At 39.0% G+C, this 14,474-nt stretch overlaps 1 protein-coding gene and 1 non-coding gene across 3 annotated transcripts; both read right to left on the bottom strand.

Annotated features, from left to right (window-relative positions):
* Positions 1 to 15: 15 nt before the first annotated feature.
* LOC113034377 (protein Wnt-8a-like) lies at positions 16 to 2,426 on the bottom strand. 2 transcript variants are annotated; one of them, XM_080306462.1, is made up of 6 exons: positions 2,063 to 2,420; positions 1,915 to 1,948; positions 1,658 to 1,796; positions 1,332 to 1,457; positions 1,084 to 1,226; positions 16 to 942 (listed from the first exon to the last, which is right to left on the bottom strand). In XM_080306462.1, the coding sequence occupies exons 1-6, from the start codon at positions 2,287 to 2,289 to the stop codon at positions 385 to 387; spliced, it is 1,227 nt and encodes a 408-aa protein (XP_080162588.1). In that variant the 5' UTR covers positions 2,290 to 2,420; the 3' UTR covers positions 16 to 384. The 2 variants fall into 2 exon arrangements, with proteins under 2 accessions (XP_080162588.1, XP_026044671.1); XM_026188886.2 differs by having other exon boundaries at positions 1,915 to 2,426.
* A 4,668-nt stretch (positions 2,427 to 7,094) lies between these two features.
* On the bottom strand, positions 7,095 to 10,287 carry tmsb2 (thymosin beta 2). Its single transcript, XR_013911459.1, has 3 exons — positions 10,253 to 10,287; positions 8,205 to 8,330; positions 7,095 to 7,179 (listed from the first exon to the last, which is right to left on the bottom strand). It is a non-coding gene; the product is annotated as a thymosin beta 2 (transcript).
* Positions 10,288 to 14,474: the final 4,187 nt, after the last annotated feature.

Genomic DNA, 14,474 nt, shown 5'->3' with positions numbered 1-14,474 from the left:
GGAGGCAGTTACGTGTATTGTATAAAAATATTTATTATTTTAAATAATTATTAGGTAGACTTTTAAATATTAAACCAATTTCAGTAGTCACACGTGATAAACAGCGAACAAACATCCTCGGAACTCCCAAGTTCCCAACACTGCTACTGTTGCTCCAATGCTTGGAGATTTTGGTCCACAAGACAAAATTTGACCTATACACACTCCATTCAAAACTAAAGGGGGGGAAAGGTGCTTTAAAGGACTTTAGCTAAAAAATTTAAATAACATTCATGTGATGCAGAATAATTTCTCATGTAGTTCGTAAATATAAAACTGGTTAATATGATGAAAATCATATTTATCGAATAATGTGAAGAGTTCAAATTTTGCAAGAGATCCCAGTCATTGTTGATGCGCACTGTTCCTGCCTTTTTTGTTCTTTTTCCTCCCACTTTTGTGCGCGCAAAAGTATTTGGCTACAACTCGCTTGCATTTTTCACACTTAACTGTGCAACACCAGTGAAATTTGCAGTTGCAGCTGGTGAAAACCTCTGTGCGCTTCTTCACCACTTTTAGGCCGCATTCATTGCACAATCTGCGGCAGCTATTTTTCTCCCACTCGGACATGTTCTTGTCCTCCTTAAAGCACTCCCGTCCCTCTGTACCGTGGAGTCCGAGGGTCTGGTTCTTGACGCAGTAATTTGGAGAACTCTCCAGGTAAATGAGTTCCCTTGTAGCGACGCTCAAAAAAGTGTGCGTGACTGCGTCTCGGTTGTCCGCGCTGTTCCCTGCTCTCGCCGCTTTCTTGTCCATTTCCAGTTCCTTTGCATGTTTGTACTTCATCTTCAAGTAGTTGCCCACTTCTCTGAAATCGGCCATCTGCATCCAGCAGGTTTGGATGGTGCAGCTTCCAGATACTCCGTGACATTTGCAGGCTTTCCTCATGGTTGCTTTGATTGCCTGTCGAGAGCACAAACGTTTTACCAAAAAATAAACAGAAAGCCAAACAAAAACAACGATCTCGTTTTTCATTTATTACGCTGTGTCAGAACACTATTGACATAAAAAAAAACCGTCAATAATATTAAGATCAAATCTTACCAGTCTGCCTGCCTTGTTGTTATGCAAGTTGACCGCTGCGCGCGAGTCATGCCCATCTTCCAGCGCGTCCACAAACTGTTTGGAGATCTTCTCCCCAAAAGCAACATTGTCACTGCATCCTCCCCAAATCCACCCTACACCGCCTGAGACAAAATAGCACATGACGTTATTTCGCTGTAGGAATACAAGCCAATTTAGAAATCGCTTACTGTAACCGCGGATAGAATGCTCATGGAATACATGTTTACCCGGCTGTCCAATTTTGGAGTCATCGCAGCCGCAGTTGTCAAAGTCCCCAGCCGTACAGTTCTTGGTGAGCGTGTACATCACTCCGGCAGCGCTGATGGCATGGACGAAAGAAGTTTCCCTTGTGGCTAAAATAAATAACAAACAAAGAAATCCGGATTTTTTTTACTTGGATATCCAGTTTGGCACGAATAATGCGTAACTGATGAGTTCTAGTTTTGTGCGTGAAAAGCACTTTACGCACAGGCGCTTCAAGATTGCTCTCAAAAAAAGCGCACGACCTCACTAATTTTAGTTGCCATAGATTTGATTCAAAAAGAGTTCTTACCACTCCGCATGCCGTTGTGTGGGGACAAAGAAAGCGTGTTCTCTGGACAGTTCCACTTCTCCAAAGCGAATTGGCGTTTACACTCTTGTATCCCACTCTGTGCGCCCACTCGCACGCTGCTGGCATAGGTCAGATAGGCCTTGGATGAGAAAGGAAAGGAAGTTATGAATATTAATGTTAGTGCTAATTACATAGAATTTGGCTGGAAGGAACAGCTTTTACGCAACACTCATTCTTAAAATCTTAAATGGTATTACCTTAGGTCCAGTCATCAAGAAATTATTCATGGTCCTGTAGAGGGGAAAAAAGATAGCTATGTTAAACCTGTAAGTTATTTTACCAATTGCAAACCCATAGAAACTATAGCATTTAAAACTTTCTTTACGAGAGAAAAAAAGGACATACCAAGCAGATGACAGCTGAAAAAGACAACACAGGAACAGAACCAAGACTGCAGAGAAATTCAGTGGTTGCATAGCGTGTGTATTCCAAGCAGAGGCTAGTGTGACGTATTCCAGATGTGAGCGCCAAGAAAAGAAGGAGGCGACTGAAGTTTGTCGCCCTACTCGGCGCTCATGATATTTATATGGTCGTGCCCCCTTTGACAGACAGATTTGTCCAGCAAGTAACATTTTACTGTGAAATGCGTCAACGACATTGGCTGGGGCTTCCCATGGACAAATAGGAATTGTCGGTGCATAAGTGCACTTCAAAGAAGCAACGCAGACGAATTCACCTGTTGTTCCCAGGCTCTGATGCTAATTATAAAAACAAAGTATATGCATGGATTTAAAGTATATGTATGTGTGTCAGTATATGTGAATCCATATGAGCACTACGTATAGAATAATTAAAACCATCTTCTAATAATCCCCCGGATTTGGAGACATTTAAGAATAAAATTATTATTTTTGACTAATAGAAGATCATTATTCACACAAAAAGTAATCTCTGTATGGGTTCATTGTGGTGATTATTGTTCATCTTTATGTGCACACAAATCGAAGATAGCTTAGCTAAAAGATAATATAAATAAAATCACTTGAAACATTCGGGAGATGGCACCAGTATCCCATGGGGACACTGGGTACTACAAAGCCTTACAGCTTTTCAGGAGTGACAGTATATAGTCATGTAAATACCGCCTCACACATCGGCGAAATTGGCACCGTTGTGATAATAGGATAATAGATGTTTCCCTGGGAAACAACTTGGTGCGAAAACAGTCTGGGATTTACACGAGTAAAGACACATACGACACGTAAGGGCTATGACAATTAAAATGTAGCATTGCAAGGTCATTTTATTTCATAATATGTTTAGTTTGACTTTTGATAAAATATTAAAAAACTGTAAGTTATATGCAGGTTTAAGCATTGGATGATCCTTTCAGGCTGATCACGTTTAATCCCGCTGATTCGCTTTCTCGCTTTAGCCCACATAATCATGTCCCTCATCAAGGAATCATCACCACCAGTTTCTGTCTTTTCATACTTTTACTTGCGACTTGGACAGCGGACTTGTCAGATCCCCTTTAAGCCACTCAAAATCCCTTAAAACAATAATTCACTCAGCCTGCACAAAAAGCGGAGAGGTGTAGATAATCCCCACTAATTAGATATCAGCTAAGGTCGTGACTGAAACCTACAGCTCCCCTCCCCACCCCACCCCCGGTCTGACTTACTCTCAAAAAGTTGAGAATAGTAGAGAACAGCTTAAGCCAATAGAGAACCTTTAACGATATTAATGGATTTACTGATAGAAACAATCAATCTGGGCGTGTCTACATGACGACATAAGTATCGAAACTCTCAGGACTACAGATCAGGACAAAACACCGGGCTTATTGGGTGACATTTTAAACGAATGTTGCAAGGAGCACATAGAAAATTTCTTTTTTTTTTTTTTACCCACCACCTTACACACTTTGGGAGTGAGAACGTGTTGCACACACGTACCCTTTTAAGTAATTGACAGTGGTGAAGTGAATATGCATTAGTAAAACTGAGCTAAAATAAATTTCGGACACAGGAGACCAGTGAGAGTTGGTGAATGGCTTGCAGTGTGAAGTACGAGAAGTGGGTCTATCAGAACTCGGGAGGTGAGAAGTTTGACAGGCGGAGGCAGGGTGACAGGAGCAACACCCGCAGGCGGAGATTTGGGGTTATAAATCACTGATATTGAGTTTAGGGTGGGTTTACTGGTCATTTTAGGTGTCACCGTAATGTTTACTGAATAATTCTGAACATCAATTTAGAAGTCAAAACATAGCTGTAACCAGTGCCTTTTACAGGAATATGGGGAATGAAATTATTTTTCACACCATACTCAGGTTCACTTTTTTTTCTTCCAACGCAGGTGATGCAATCAAATTTAACAATACAAATCATTACGTGCTATTGTAACGGTCCCCACCCCCATAGAGCTATTTCTGTCAACTGCTCCATTTAACTTTAATATTTAAAATGACACAATCATTTCAACAGGACAAAATGCTGTCAGTTAAAACAATACACTACGACTGTGGATACATTAACCGTCAGCTTTGTTGACTGACTTCTTCTCCAATTTTAGTTGATTCACCGAGCTCAGCAGCAGACGTCAGGCGTTTAAGAGTCTATAAATATGTGAAAAGGCTGGTGTCTTTTATAGAATCATGGTTTGGAAGTCCTAACTTGTGGATGGTGGTCAGGTTAGGGATGATCTTTGGACACAGGAGTATGGCTGTACCGCTATATTAATGCGTCACACTCCTGCGTGTATCATTAAGTGCAAGGGCAACAAAACTTCATAGCAGGGTTTTCTAAGTGAGGCATGTCCCATACAGCAGTCCAAGAGCATAACTGCAATTCAACAAAGTTGAAATGGAAGCTGCAGATCTCACCATAGCAGGGAATTCTGACGTTGATTATCAGACCCGTGTTTAACATTGCTTAGAAATGTTTGTAGGTTTTTTTTCTGTCTCCTGTAAAAATCTTACACTCTCAATTCTCTTCATTTTGCATTTATTTAGTTAGTGGTAGTTTTCACACTGAAACCGCAGCGCTTGATTAGATCATCCTTCTGTACACTGTCACAAATCTAAGCGTGAACATCAGCTTTCTGATTTTTTAGACCATGTGGACATACATTTTTATCTTCACGTGGTCAAAAAAATTATTTTTTAGTTTGTTAGTGACTATTTCTTCAAATGTAGTGCAGTTTGTATTTTTTTATTTCACATTTTTGATACTTCTCTACCAAACTAACAATTAATTATATTCTATTCTAGAGCCAAGATTGACAGATTGTATTGGTTTAGTAACACCATAAAACCTAACGCTGTTCTATTTATTACATGAGCCTGCACCCCTGAATAGTTAGCGCTTGTTTTCTTAAAAAAAAAGGCTAAATGAATTATTGTTATGATTATTATAATTGTTTGTTATTGAAGACAGATTATTTTGTCTATCAGTCAAGTAATAGCAAATAAGACAGGGTAGCCTGAAATGTTAGCCACTGTGATAAATAAATTGGAATAATTTCCAATTCGGAATTATTCTGAACAGTTACTCAATTACTATATTTCTATTTTCAATATTGCTTTGTGTTTGTGTGTGATTAATTTATTATTTAATTTAGTAGTTCATGTTTAACATTACAAGAGTCAGCATAAGGGCATAAAAAGACAACACAGCTGCTTGAGGCCTCCACACCACCAGGGGGAGTCTCAAGCTCATTAAATGTCACACAAAACTAGCGGGTAAATGTATGTGTGTATATATATATATATATATATTTTTTTTTTTCATCCGTGGAATATAAATTTTGAACATATAAAACAAAAACAAAAATGAACCTTTAAGTAAGGTGAGCTTGGTTTATATTGTATGTGAATCAAAGGCATTATGGTTGGCAGCCTACCTTTAGCTTACTAGTCAGTTATAACAGCCCAGAGAACATGTGTGGTCTTTGTGTTTGGATTATGTTCCTAAATAACGATCATTTTAACATAATGAAAAAATTCTATTAGCTAGTTCTTCGGTGTAAGATAATTGTTATTGCTCAGTAACTAACAGGTGAAAATGTATGTCCTTAATATTTGACTACCATTGTCCCATTATGAAACAGGCCTTTTGTTCTATAGACCAGCCTTATTTTGGAGTCTTTGCTGTTATAATCCAGCATTGTTACACCTCAGTTAGCTCCGTGTTTTAATTTTTAAGACCCGCTTCTACTGCTTGATTAAAATATTTCCTCAGAAGCTTTGCTGAAACATTTCGGAACATAGAAAACAACATCTGCCTATGGTGCTTTCCAGTGCACTATAAGCCACGATAAGGGTTGTGTTAGGCGTACAAAGCACAAAAAATCAAGCATGGACCACATATTGTTAACGCTGGCGCTTCTGAGGTGGGGGATGGCTTCAGAATCAAATTGTGCTTAAGGCCCCATAAAACCTTGGGCTGATTAGCCACTAGCACTATATTTTCTGATCCCAAACCTTATGCTGGTTTATTGTAATCACATTAACATTAGCACTCTAACATACATTAGTAGGTAAAACATACACCAGCATTATATTACATTTTTTTCTATATTTTAATGTGTGAGTCATTTGCTTTATTTCTTTGCCTCATAAATACAGTGTGTGTCTGTGTTTGTGATTGTCTTGATTTGCACATCTGTAAAAACGAGACATCAAGATGCACAGGACTGACTGGTTCCATGTCTTCATTTTTATTTCATAAATAAAAGTAAAAAGTTGATTAAGAAAACATCCCACATGATTTAACTTCAATTACTCCCATGTCCATAACCAGCTCCCCACCAGCCCTATAGCCTGGATGCCTGCCTGTCTCTCTGTGCTACATCACTACACCACTTCCCAGTTTGGCAACATTGGAGACATGTTAGCTATACGCTAACAGCACAAGACAGGCACCCAGGCTGGAGTTTTAATATTGGTTACAGAGGCTCCCTTGTGAGGATGCCATATACCCTTAACAGCACCCTGGGGAGCTTAAGAGCACCCATTTCTGAAGACAATGAAAGAGATTCAAATACTGTAATAATCAAAAGAAAGTGCTTTTTGTTGCCGCATCTCAGCTTCTTTTCTTCGTGTGCTTGAGTCAAGGTGTGGCATCGCCTTTCCTCTCTTGCTCAATGGCTAGAAAAGAAGAGAGAAACACAACCGTTGGTAGGCTCTTGTTCAGTAAACATGTGTGAGGATGTTGCTTTTTGATTTTGCTGTGTATAAAATGTGTGATGACATTGCAGCTGTTTGCTTCAGAGCTCCCGCCGGCTGACAATGCGGTCTCTCGATAGCACAGGAAGTGATGATGAGGAGCTACTGACAGTAACAAATGATTGCAGACGACGAAGCCTTTGTGGCTTCAACAGTGATCAGAAACACACGGCGCACAACGAGCACTCACTCTCTTTGGTGGGCAGAGGGTTTTTCTCTTTTGTCTCCGTCTTCTTCAGCTTCGTCTTGTCGAAACGAGCGATCTCGGTCATGTCAGGCTTGTCAGACATTTTGGCTGGCAAAGGTGAGAAAGATACCTGAGCACACACATTTGACCTTTCCTGTCGAGCCTTAAATTGATAATGCAGCATAATGTGATCAAAATCATTGTAGCAATCTGAAAGTTCATCGTAGGAGCCATTAAATCTGTGAAAGCTTTGTCTAGCCTTTAGAATAAACTCTGCAATGACTGTACATAAAGGGAGTGGCTACTACATGTGCTGCTCAGACTACATCCACATGGATGAACATGGGTGGTGGCTGCCTCCCACACGGCTTCACATTGGCTTCTCCAAAACGTAGATGTAGTCAACATGTGCTTGCTTTCACCCAGCTGTATTTTCTTTCCTTTGTCCCTGATTTTACCTCTCTAAGGCTAAAGTCTTTGTTCTCTCCCTCTGCATCATCTCTCTCTCTTTCTCTCTCTCTCACCCTACTGCATCCACCCCTGCAGCCTTGTGGATATAGGCAATGCTCCACAGGCTCCACTGCAGTTTTATTCCTAGGCTAGCCTCAGGTCTGACTAATCTGCCTTTCACAGTCTAGCCCAGTCATGCCTGTCTGAACTGCTGCTTTGTCAGAGTCTTCTGTGCAAATATGACAAGCCCACAAGCCTGCAGCAAGTCATTTACAAACCAAGCAACGGCAATCTCCTCACTAGTGTGAATTTGAATGGGGCCTAGGAAAATCACTTTGACAAAGAAATAGATATGCTTGGCACACATCCAGAATGTTTATGGCGCACTGAGTCATTTCTTTATCGCGACATGTATATACACTAAGCTTAGCATTAATATTAATATTAGCAGTGATATTCTCACCCTTTCCGATTCATTGTTAAATCCAATTATCCAAACAATTTGTAATATTGTATCTTTATCTCTATGACCATCAGTGTCCTCAACATCCCTTTTCCCACATTTTTTCTGCTGCCATTGCCCATCTAGCCACACCCAATCCTTTGTCTGAGTCCTGGTAAAAAATCAGAACCAAAGAGAAACACAGAAATGAAGAGCATACTAAGAGATGAATCATTCTTACCGACGTTCCACGAAGCAGTGGGCTAAAATCCACCGGTGGAGAGAGTAGGGAGGGACAGCGATAGCGAGATGGAGAGAAGAGAGGGGCACGGAAGCTGAGTGATTCTGCCGGTGTGTGCACGCCTGCCTGCATCCAGGGTGTGGGTATAAGAGAGAGGGAGGGGAAGAGAGAGAGAGGTGGTGGTGGTGGTGAGAGAATGACTGAGAGCTTGGTCAGCCTCCCTTCATGTCATCAATATTAATGTTCTCAAGGGGAAAAGACTAAAAGGAAAGCAAACACTAACAAGAAACAGCTGTTTTGTGTAGATCATCTAAACATAAAATGATTAATTATTCATCTAATACAAAGAGTTTGTTATAGATTGCCTTAAACCCTGTTTTGCTGAGTAAGCCGGAGACACAATGCACGAAATGCTAAAAAGAGGAGTCGAGCACCTTCTATTACTAAACACGACGACATTTAATGGATGTGTATAGTGTATTTCACTGAAAAATGATATATTTTATCACTGTACTTATTTGTTTGTTTCATTTGTCACTATAGTAAATAATAAGTATAGCATTATATCAAAGTTCACTAAGTAATAGCGGTTTATTTTTACTGAGACATGCCATGGACTAATGCCACATTCCACAAAGTATCACAGGGTGTCGTTGCTGTTCATGGTCTAAGCATCTGCAGTGGTGAATAAATAAACTGTCATACATCTTGTGCATGTTCTCTCAGTGTCTGTGTAATAGTGTGAGGAAAGTACATATTAGCATTAGCAGTTACATATAACTTTGATATACTTCTCCCCAAAAACCACCAAAACCACCAAAACAGGAAGTAAGGTAACAGGAAAGAGATTGCATACAGTTATTAAAACACCCAGTACTTATAACAGTAACACCTAGTATTTCCTGTTTTAGAAAGATGTGAAACTGTACCATGGAACTGTATACACTAATGTACTAATGTAATGTACACTAATGTATACACTTTTAATAACTTATAGTGACAGTATATCAGCAGCACTTAATTAAAAACAAACAAACTAAAACAAAACAATAGAAATGTATATTTGCATTTGTCAAAATAGAGGTCACTACTCTTGACAATAGCCTGTTTATATCACATCCTCTCTATATATTCAAATATTTAATATAAATTCATGTGAAACTAGAAAAAAATACAGATTAAATGAAAGCAATTAAAATGTCCACAAAACTCAGTGTAGCCATGGTGAAATATGCTTTTTTAGTGACTATTCTTTTGGATCATGCTAATCACTTTGTTTTAATTGAATGCTTGAAATAAATGGTAAATGGCCTGTATATGTATAGTGCTTTACTCAGTCCCTAAGGACCCCAAAGCGCTTTACACTACATTCGGTCATCCACCCATTCACACACACATTCACAAGTGATCAATAAAAGTGATCAATAAAAGAAGATATAGAATAAAATATAGAATTTAAAAGAACTTGCATAGCACAAAACTTCTTATTTTCTATTTACTATTTCTTTATTTCTAATTTCTTCATTTTTTATATAGAGACAAGAATGTAACATGAGAAGATTCTTTATATCAGGGGTCTCGAACTCCAGGCCTCGAGGGCCGGTGTCCTGCAGGTTTTAGATCTCACCCTGGGTCAACATAACTGAATCAAATGATCAGTTCATTACCAGGCCTCTGGAGAGCTTCAAAACATGTTGAGGAGGTAATTTATCCAATTAAGTCAGTGTTGGATCAAGGACACATCTAAAACCTGCAGCACACCGGCCCTCAAGGTCTGGAGTTCGAGACCCCTGCTTTATATAATAATTTACTGTGGGAAGCACCAACAACAATGTGATGGCCAAACCCATGGCCACACTCTAAAAGTCTAAGTAACTCTTTTGTATTCTTTGTTTCTTCATTTAAAACAACACACTTTAATTTGCAGTAGTTTATTGATTGGTTTGGATACATTTGTTCTATTTGTAAGCACGCATATTTAGTTTACTCATGTATTCATACCAGTTCATTACTTTGTTTGGTTTGTGACTAATATTTGTTTCTTTTACCTGTTTCTCACCTTTCATGATCCCTGGGAGTTGCCAGACAAAAAGTGGTAGCTAGGGTTTAAAGCAGTTAAATAGAAAGAGGGATGATTGGACTGCACCACCACTTCCTGCTGAAGGGGGAGAATGTGTATTTTCTTTAATTAAAAAAGCTTTTGTACTTAACTAAATATTTGAGTTTAGGGTTTAGTGGGTTTTGATTTTCTTATTTGGTGTTTAGTTTATTAAAAAGCTAGACTGTGCTGCATAGTTTTTGTGGTTTTGATTGTGTTTTGTTTAGTTACCCCTGTTGTGTCATAGTGGTCTGACCCAGCTACTGCCCCTGTGTGTCATTTCCTTTGGTTTGTTGAGTTTGGAGTTCTTTGCCTGAGTTTAATTTTGTTCCTTTGACCTCTTTTATTAGCTCATCATTTATTACTTTTGTAAAATAATTTTTTGGGTTAAATAAATGAAAACCCTTTTTTCTAATAATTCCTGTGACTCCTGCTAATTCAACTCGGTCCATCATAAACAACAACAACAACAACAACAACAATGATAGTAATAATTATAATAGAAATCTTATTTCCCAAAGCATTATTACTTATGTAATTAATATGATTAATTTAGTTAATGATATATAAAAAAAGGAAACTCTGCTTTTCTTTAATACAATTTACATCTTTTATCAACATTATTGCATCAAAGTCGATATACCATCATGTGACTCTGGTGTCACAGAAATTTCAAGTAAACATTTTATGTGTTGTACTTACATAATAAACCCAAACTGCATGATTTTGACCCCAATATGAAATAACTGAAATAAACACACAACCGGCCAGCCAGGAGATCTAATCTCTCTGGAATGTCTTGGGTCTACCCTGGGGCCTCCTTACCTCCTCCTCCTTCTAAGGCATACCAAAAACACTTCATCTAGGAGATGCCCAGAAGCCATTCTGGTCAGATGCCTGAACCACGTCCAACTGGCTACTTTGGATGTGGATTCATAGTGGCTCTACTCTGTGTCCCTCCCAAATCCCCAAGCGTCTTATCCTATCTACAACAGACAACCCAGACATGCTTCAGAGGAAGCTTGTTTCTGTTTGTATCCATAATCTCATTCTTTCAACTATCCAGAGCTTGTGATCATAGGTGAGCATCAGAACATAGATCAAACTGTAAATCAAGCTTCATATCCACATTACCGAAGATGCCACACCAATCCATCTGTCAAACCTCCCCTCAAACATACATAAGATCCTGAAATACTGAAACTCGTCACGGACACTCCACCTTTTTCCACATGAGAACCATGCAATCAGACTTGGAGGTGCTAATTCCCATTCCATCTGCTTCACACTCAAATGCAAAGTGTTCCAATGCAAGCTGGAGGCCATCTCTTGATGAGGTCAACAGAACCCCATCATCTGCAAAAAAGACGCAATGACACCACTGAGCCTTCCATCCCCCCACATCTTGGCTGGGCCTAGAAATTTTGCCCAAAAATATAATGACAACAATCAAAGGGAGCCCTTTCTTCCCAATCTGACTTATTGCAGAAACGATTACAAGCATCTAAAACTAATCAGACTCAACAGGCAGTTATGGCACACAGTTTTCCCCATACTATACTGACATGTTACAGGAGGAGCAAGCAGTTGGTAACTCCCTTTCTGTGATTTGGGAAGTTAAACGTTAAAAACCATTGCTGAGTAGATTTTCCAGCTGAGCATTGAACAGTCAACGGGTGGAGTTTTCCTCACTCCCGAGAAGGTCATCGCTGCTTTGATTGGGGCTTTTAATGTAGCAGTATCCCAGTATTGTATCAACTCTTGTTTTCATGTGTGGCAGACCAGGTTATGGCCCATCTCTCGGGTACACTAGATCCAGCAACTTCTCCAACGTTCTGATAACTTCCCGTATGTGAAGTTCCCCATCCAGAAGGTGAAGTCACGGTTGGCACAGTTGAAGTGTTTGTTCCTTAAAATGACTGACCCCTGGATACTGTGCATTACTCCAATTTAGAACCCATGGCAAATATATTAACTAAATATTAACTAAATACTGTAAATAGTTCCATTTATTAAAATTGCAAAGGTGGAATTAAGTGCTTTTGAGCAAGCTACCCTGGAGCACCAAATTGGTAGTTACACACTGAAAAAAAACCCAAGAAAGCAGACATAGAAAAAAAGGTCTATCATTAGGAAAAGTGTGGCCAACTAAGTTATGAAAATTTGGGATTGATAGGACACAAAAAATTAAATAAAAACACCTATGATGAAAAAAATATGCACCTTTATTCTGCATGCATGTATTAATGTCAATAAACTGGTTCTTCTTGAATTTTTGTAGTGCTAGGCTAAAAACAATATTCTACTATCCTTTAAACTAAGAGGATTAACGGGGAAATCATTAATCATTTATTACTCATTAGCAGCTGTATGTGGGTGGTTTTATTTTCCACCTAACTCACTTGGTGCTCAAACAGCTCTTGATTACATCGTACACTAATAAAGTTGTGATGTGAGGAGCTCATGGTCCTTTCCTGACATCATGAAGCCCGCTACTCATTCCTCTCTAATCTTCCCAGAGGTACGGTTACAGTCTGCCGATGGCAGCTGCTGAGGAAACCCATCTCAAAAAAGAACAGCTCATCTCCAATCAGCATAGATGATGAGTCAACATGACCTGGAATGGAATCAAGTGACTGGATATGAAATGACATCATTCATAAATTTTAATTCTTTTATCCCCAATAAATTCTATCTACGATTTCCTTTCTTTTTTGTGCACATCTCTCCCTCTTGCTATATATTTTATGAAAAAAATGAAAATAGATTGTTTGTACAATTGTTTGTACAATTTTAACACGGTTGAAGTCAATATTTGGTATTACCACCTTTAGTCTTCAATAAAGCCTGAACGTTCCCAGGCAACTTAGCTGCCTGTAGTAGTCAGTGGTCTTGGAGGACAATCTATGAGTGAACGTGTTCAATGGTTTGTTTTTGAATCCAGATATATTTTTACTGCAGTGGTCATTTTTTTTGCATCATTATCATGCTGCAAAAATAAAGCATTTCACACTTTCAAGATGGTACTGCATGGTGGATCAAAATCTGACAGTGTTTTTCTGCATCATAATTCCATAAATTTTCAAAAGATCCCAAACATCACTGGCTGAATCGCAGTCCCAAGCCATGACAGAGCCTCCACTGTGTTTTATAGATGCGTGTGTACATCTCTCCTGACCTCCTCTGCACATATTGATGATTATTTAAACTAAAAGTTATACCTTTGTATTCCTCACTTCATAGCATCTGGTGCCACAGATTTTCTGTCTTTGGGAATTTCCTTGTTAGTGCAAAATTCTATTTTATAAGGAAAAATGGCTCAAAACTTTTGCACAATATGGCATGAGTGGTACTTCATTTACTGATAACATGTCGCCAGTCATGTTCACTTTTGCTACATTGTGCTATAAATTCCCTGCACCAACATATAGTACGATACATAAGCACATAAGCACTTAGCCCTTTCAGTCTGAGCCCAACCCTTGAAATGATGCGGTGATTTAAGCAAAATGACCTCTGGTAAGCACTGTGTTAATGTGTGACATCACATTACTGGATGACTTTGGGCTTTACTGGATTACATCAACGTTATATTAAGATCACTGTCTCTAAAGTGGTCTCTGAGGAAACTACAGCACCACCTACTGGCTGAAGTCTTGAGGTTCTTCATTTAGCCCAATCCATTGTGCACACAGAATTGAAAAAAAAAATTACAACAAAATTAATCATATCTTGCAACCTGGTTATATTGAGACTCAACTCAAACCTTGCTGAAACCTACATACAGTCTCTAAATAATCCACACTATCCTACGTGAATGCCTTCTGGAGCTCATTATATTTCAATGCTCTTCAAGTCACACACTGATTCAGCCTTTCAAGCATATCTTTCTAATAAGCTGTTTGTTTCCTTGTAATGTTGTGAAGGGGGAAGACGATTTCTGACCTTCTCTAATTTGTCCAGGCCCTCAAAATTAACCTTTTTGCTTGAAATGTTATATCTGAGGGTGGGAGAGGAGACACGCTCTGACAAAGGTCAGCCTTAGAAGCCAGCTGACTTGTCAGAAAAATCTGACATCCTACTTCCCGTTGATGAGTGGTAATAGACCAGTACACCTTTTGTGGGTTCAAATCTGTGTTTGTGCTACAGTGTTTAAATCAATGATACCAGTA

This window comes from Astatotilapia calliptera, chromosome 2 (genome assembly GCF_964374335.1).
Source record: "Astatotilapia calliptera chromosome 2, fAstCal68.1, whole genome shotgun sequence".
Classification (NCBI taxonomy): Eukaryota; Metazoa; Chordata; class Actinopteri; order Cichliformes; family Cichlidae; genus Astatotilapia; species Astatotilapia calliptera.
Note: the sequence above shows the minus strand (reverse complement) of the source record. Positions and strands in the feature narration are given on the sequence as shown.

Coding starts and splice junctions, on each gene's coding strand:
- LOC113034377 (XM_026188886.2), bottom strand. CDS start 2,289: ATGTTACTTGCTGGACAAATCTGTCTGTCAAAGGGGGCACGACCATAT. Junction 1,797..1,914: donor TCTTGATGACTGGACCTAAG/GTAATACCATTT, acceptor TTCTCATCCAAG/GCCTATCTGACCTATGCCAG. Junction 1,458..1,657: donor ACACAACGGCATGCGGAGTG/GTAAGAACTCTT, acceptor TATTTATTTTAG/CCACAAGGGAAACTTCTTTC.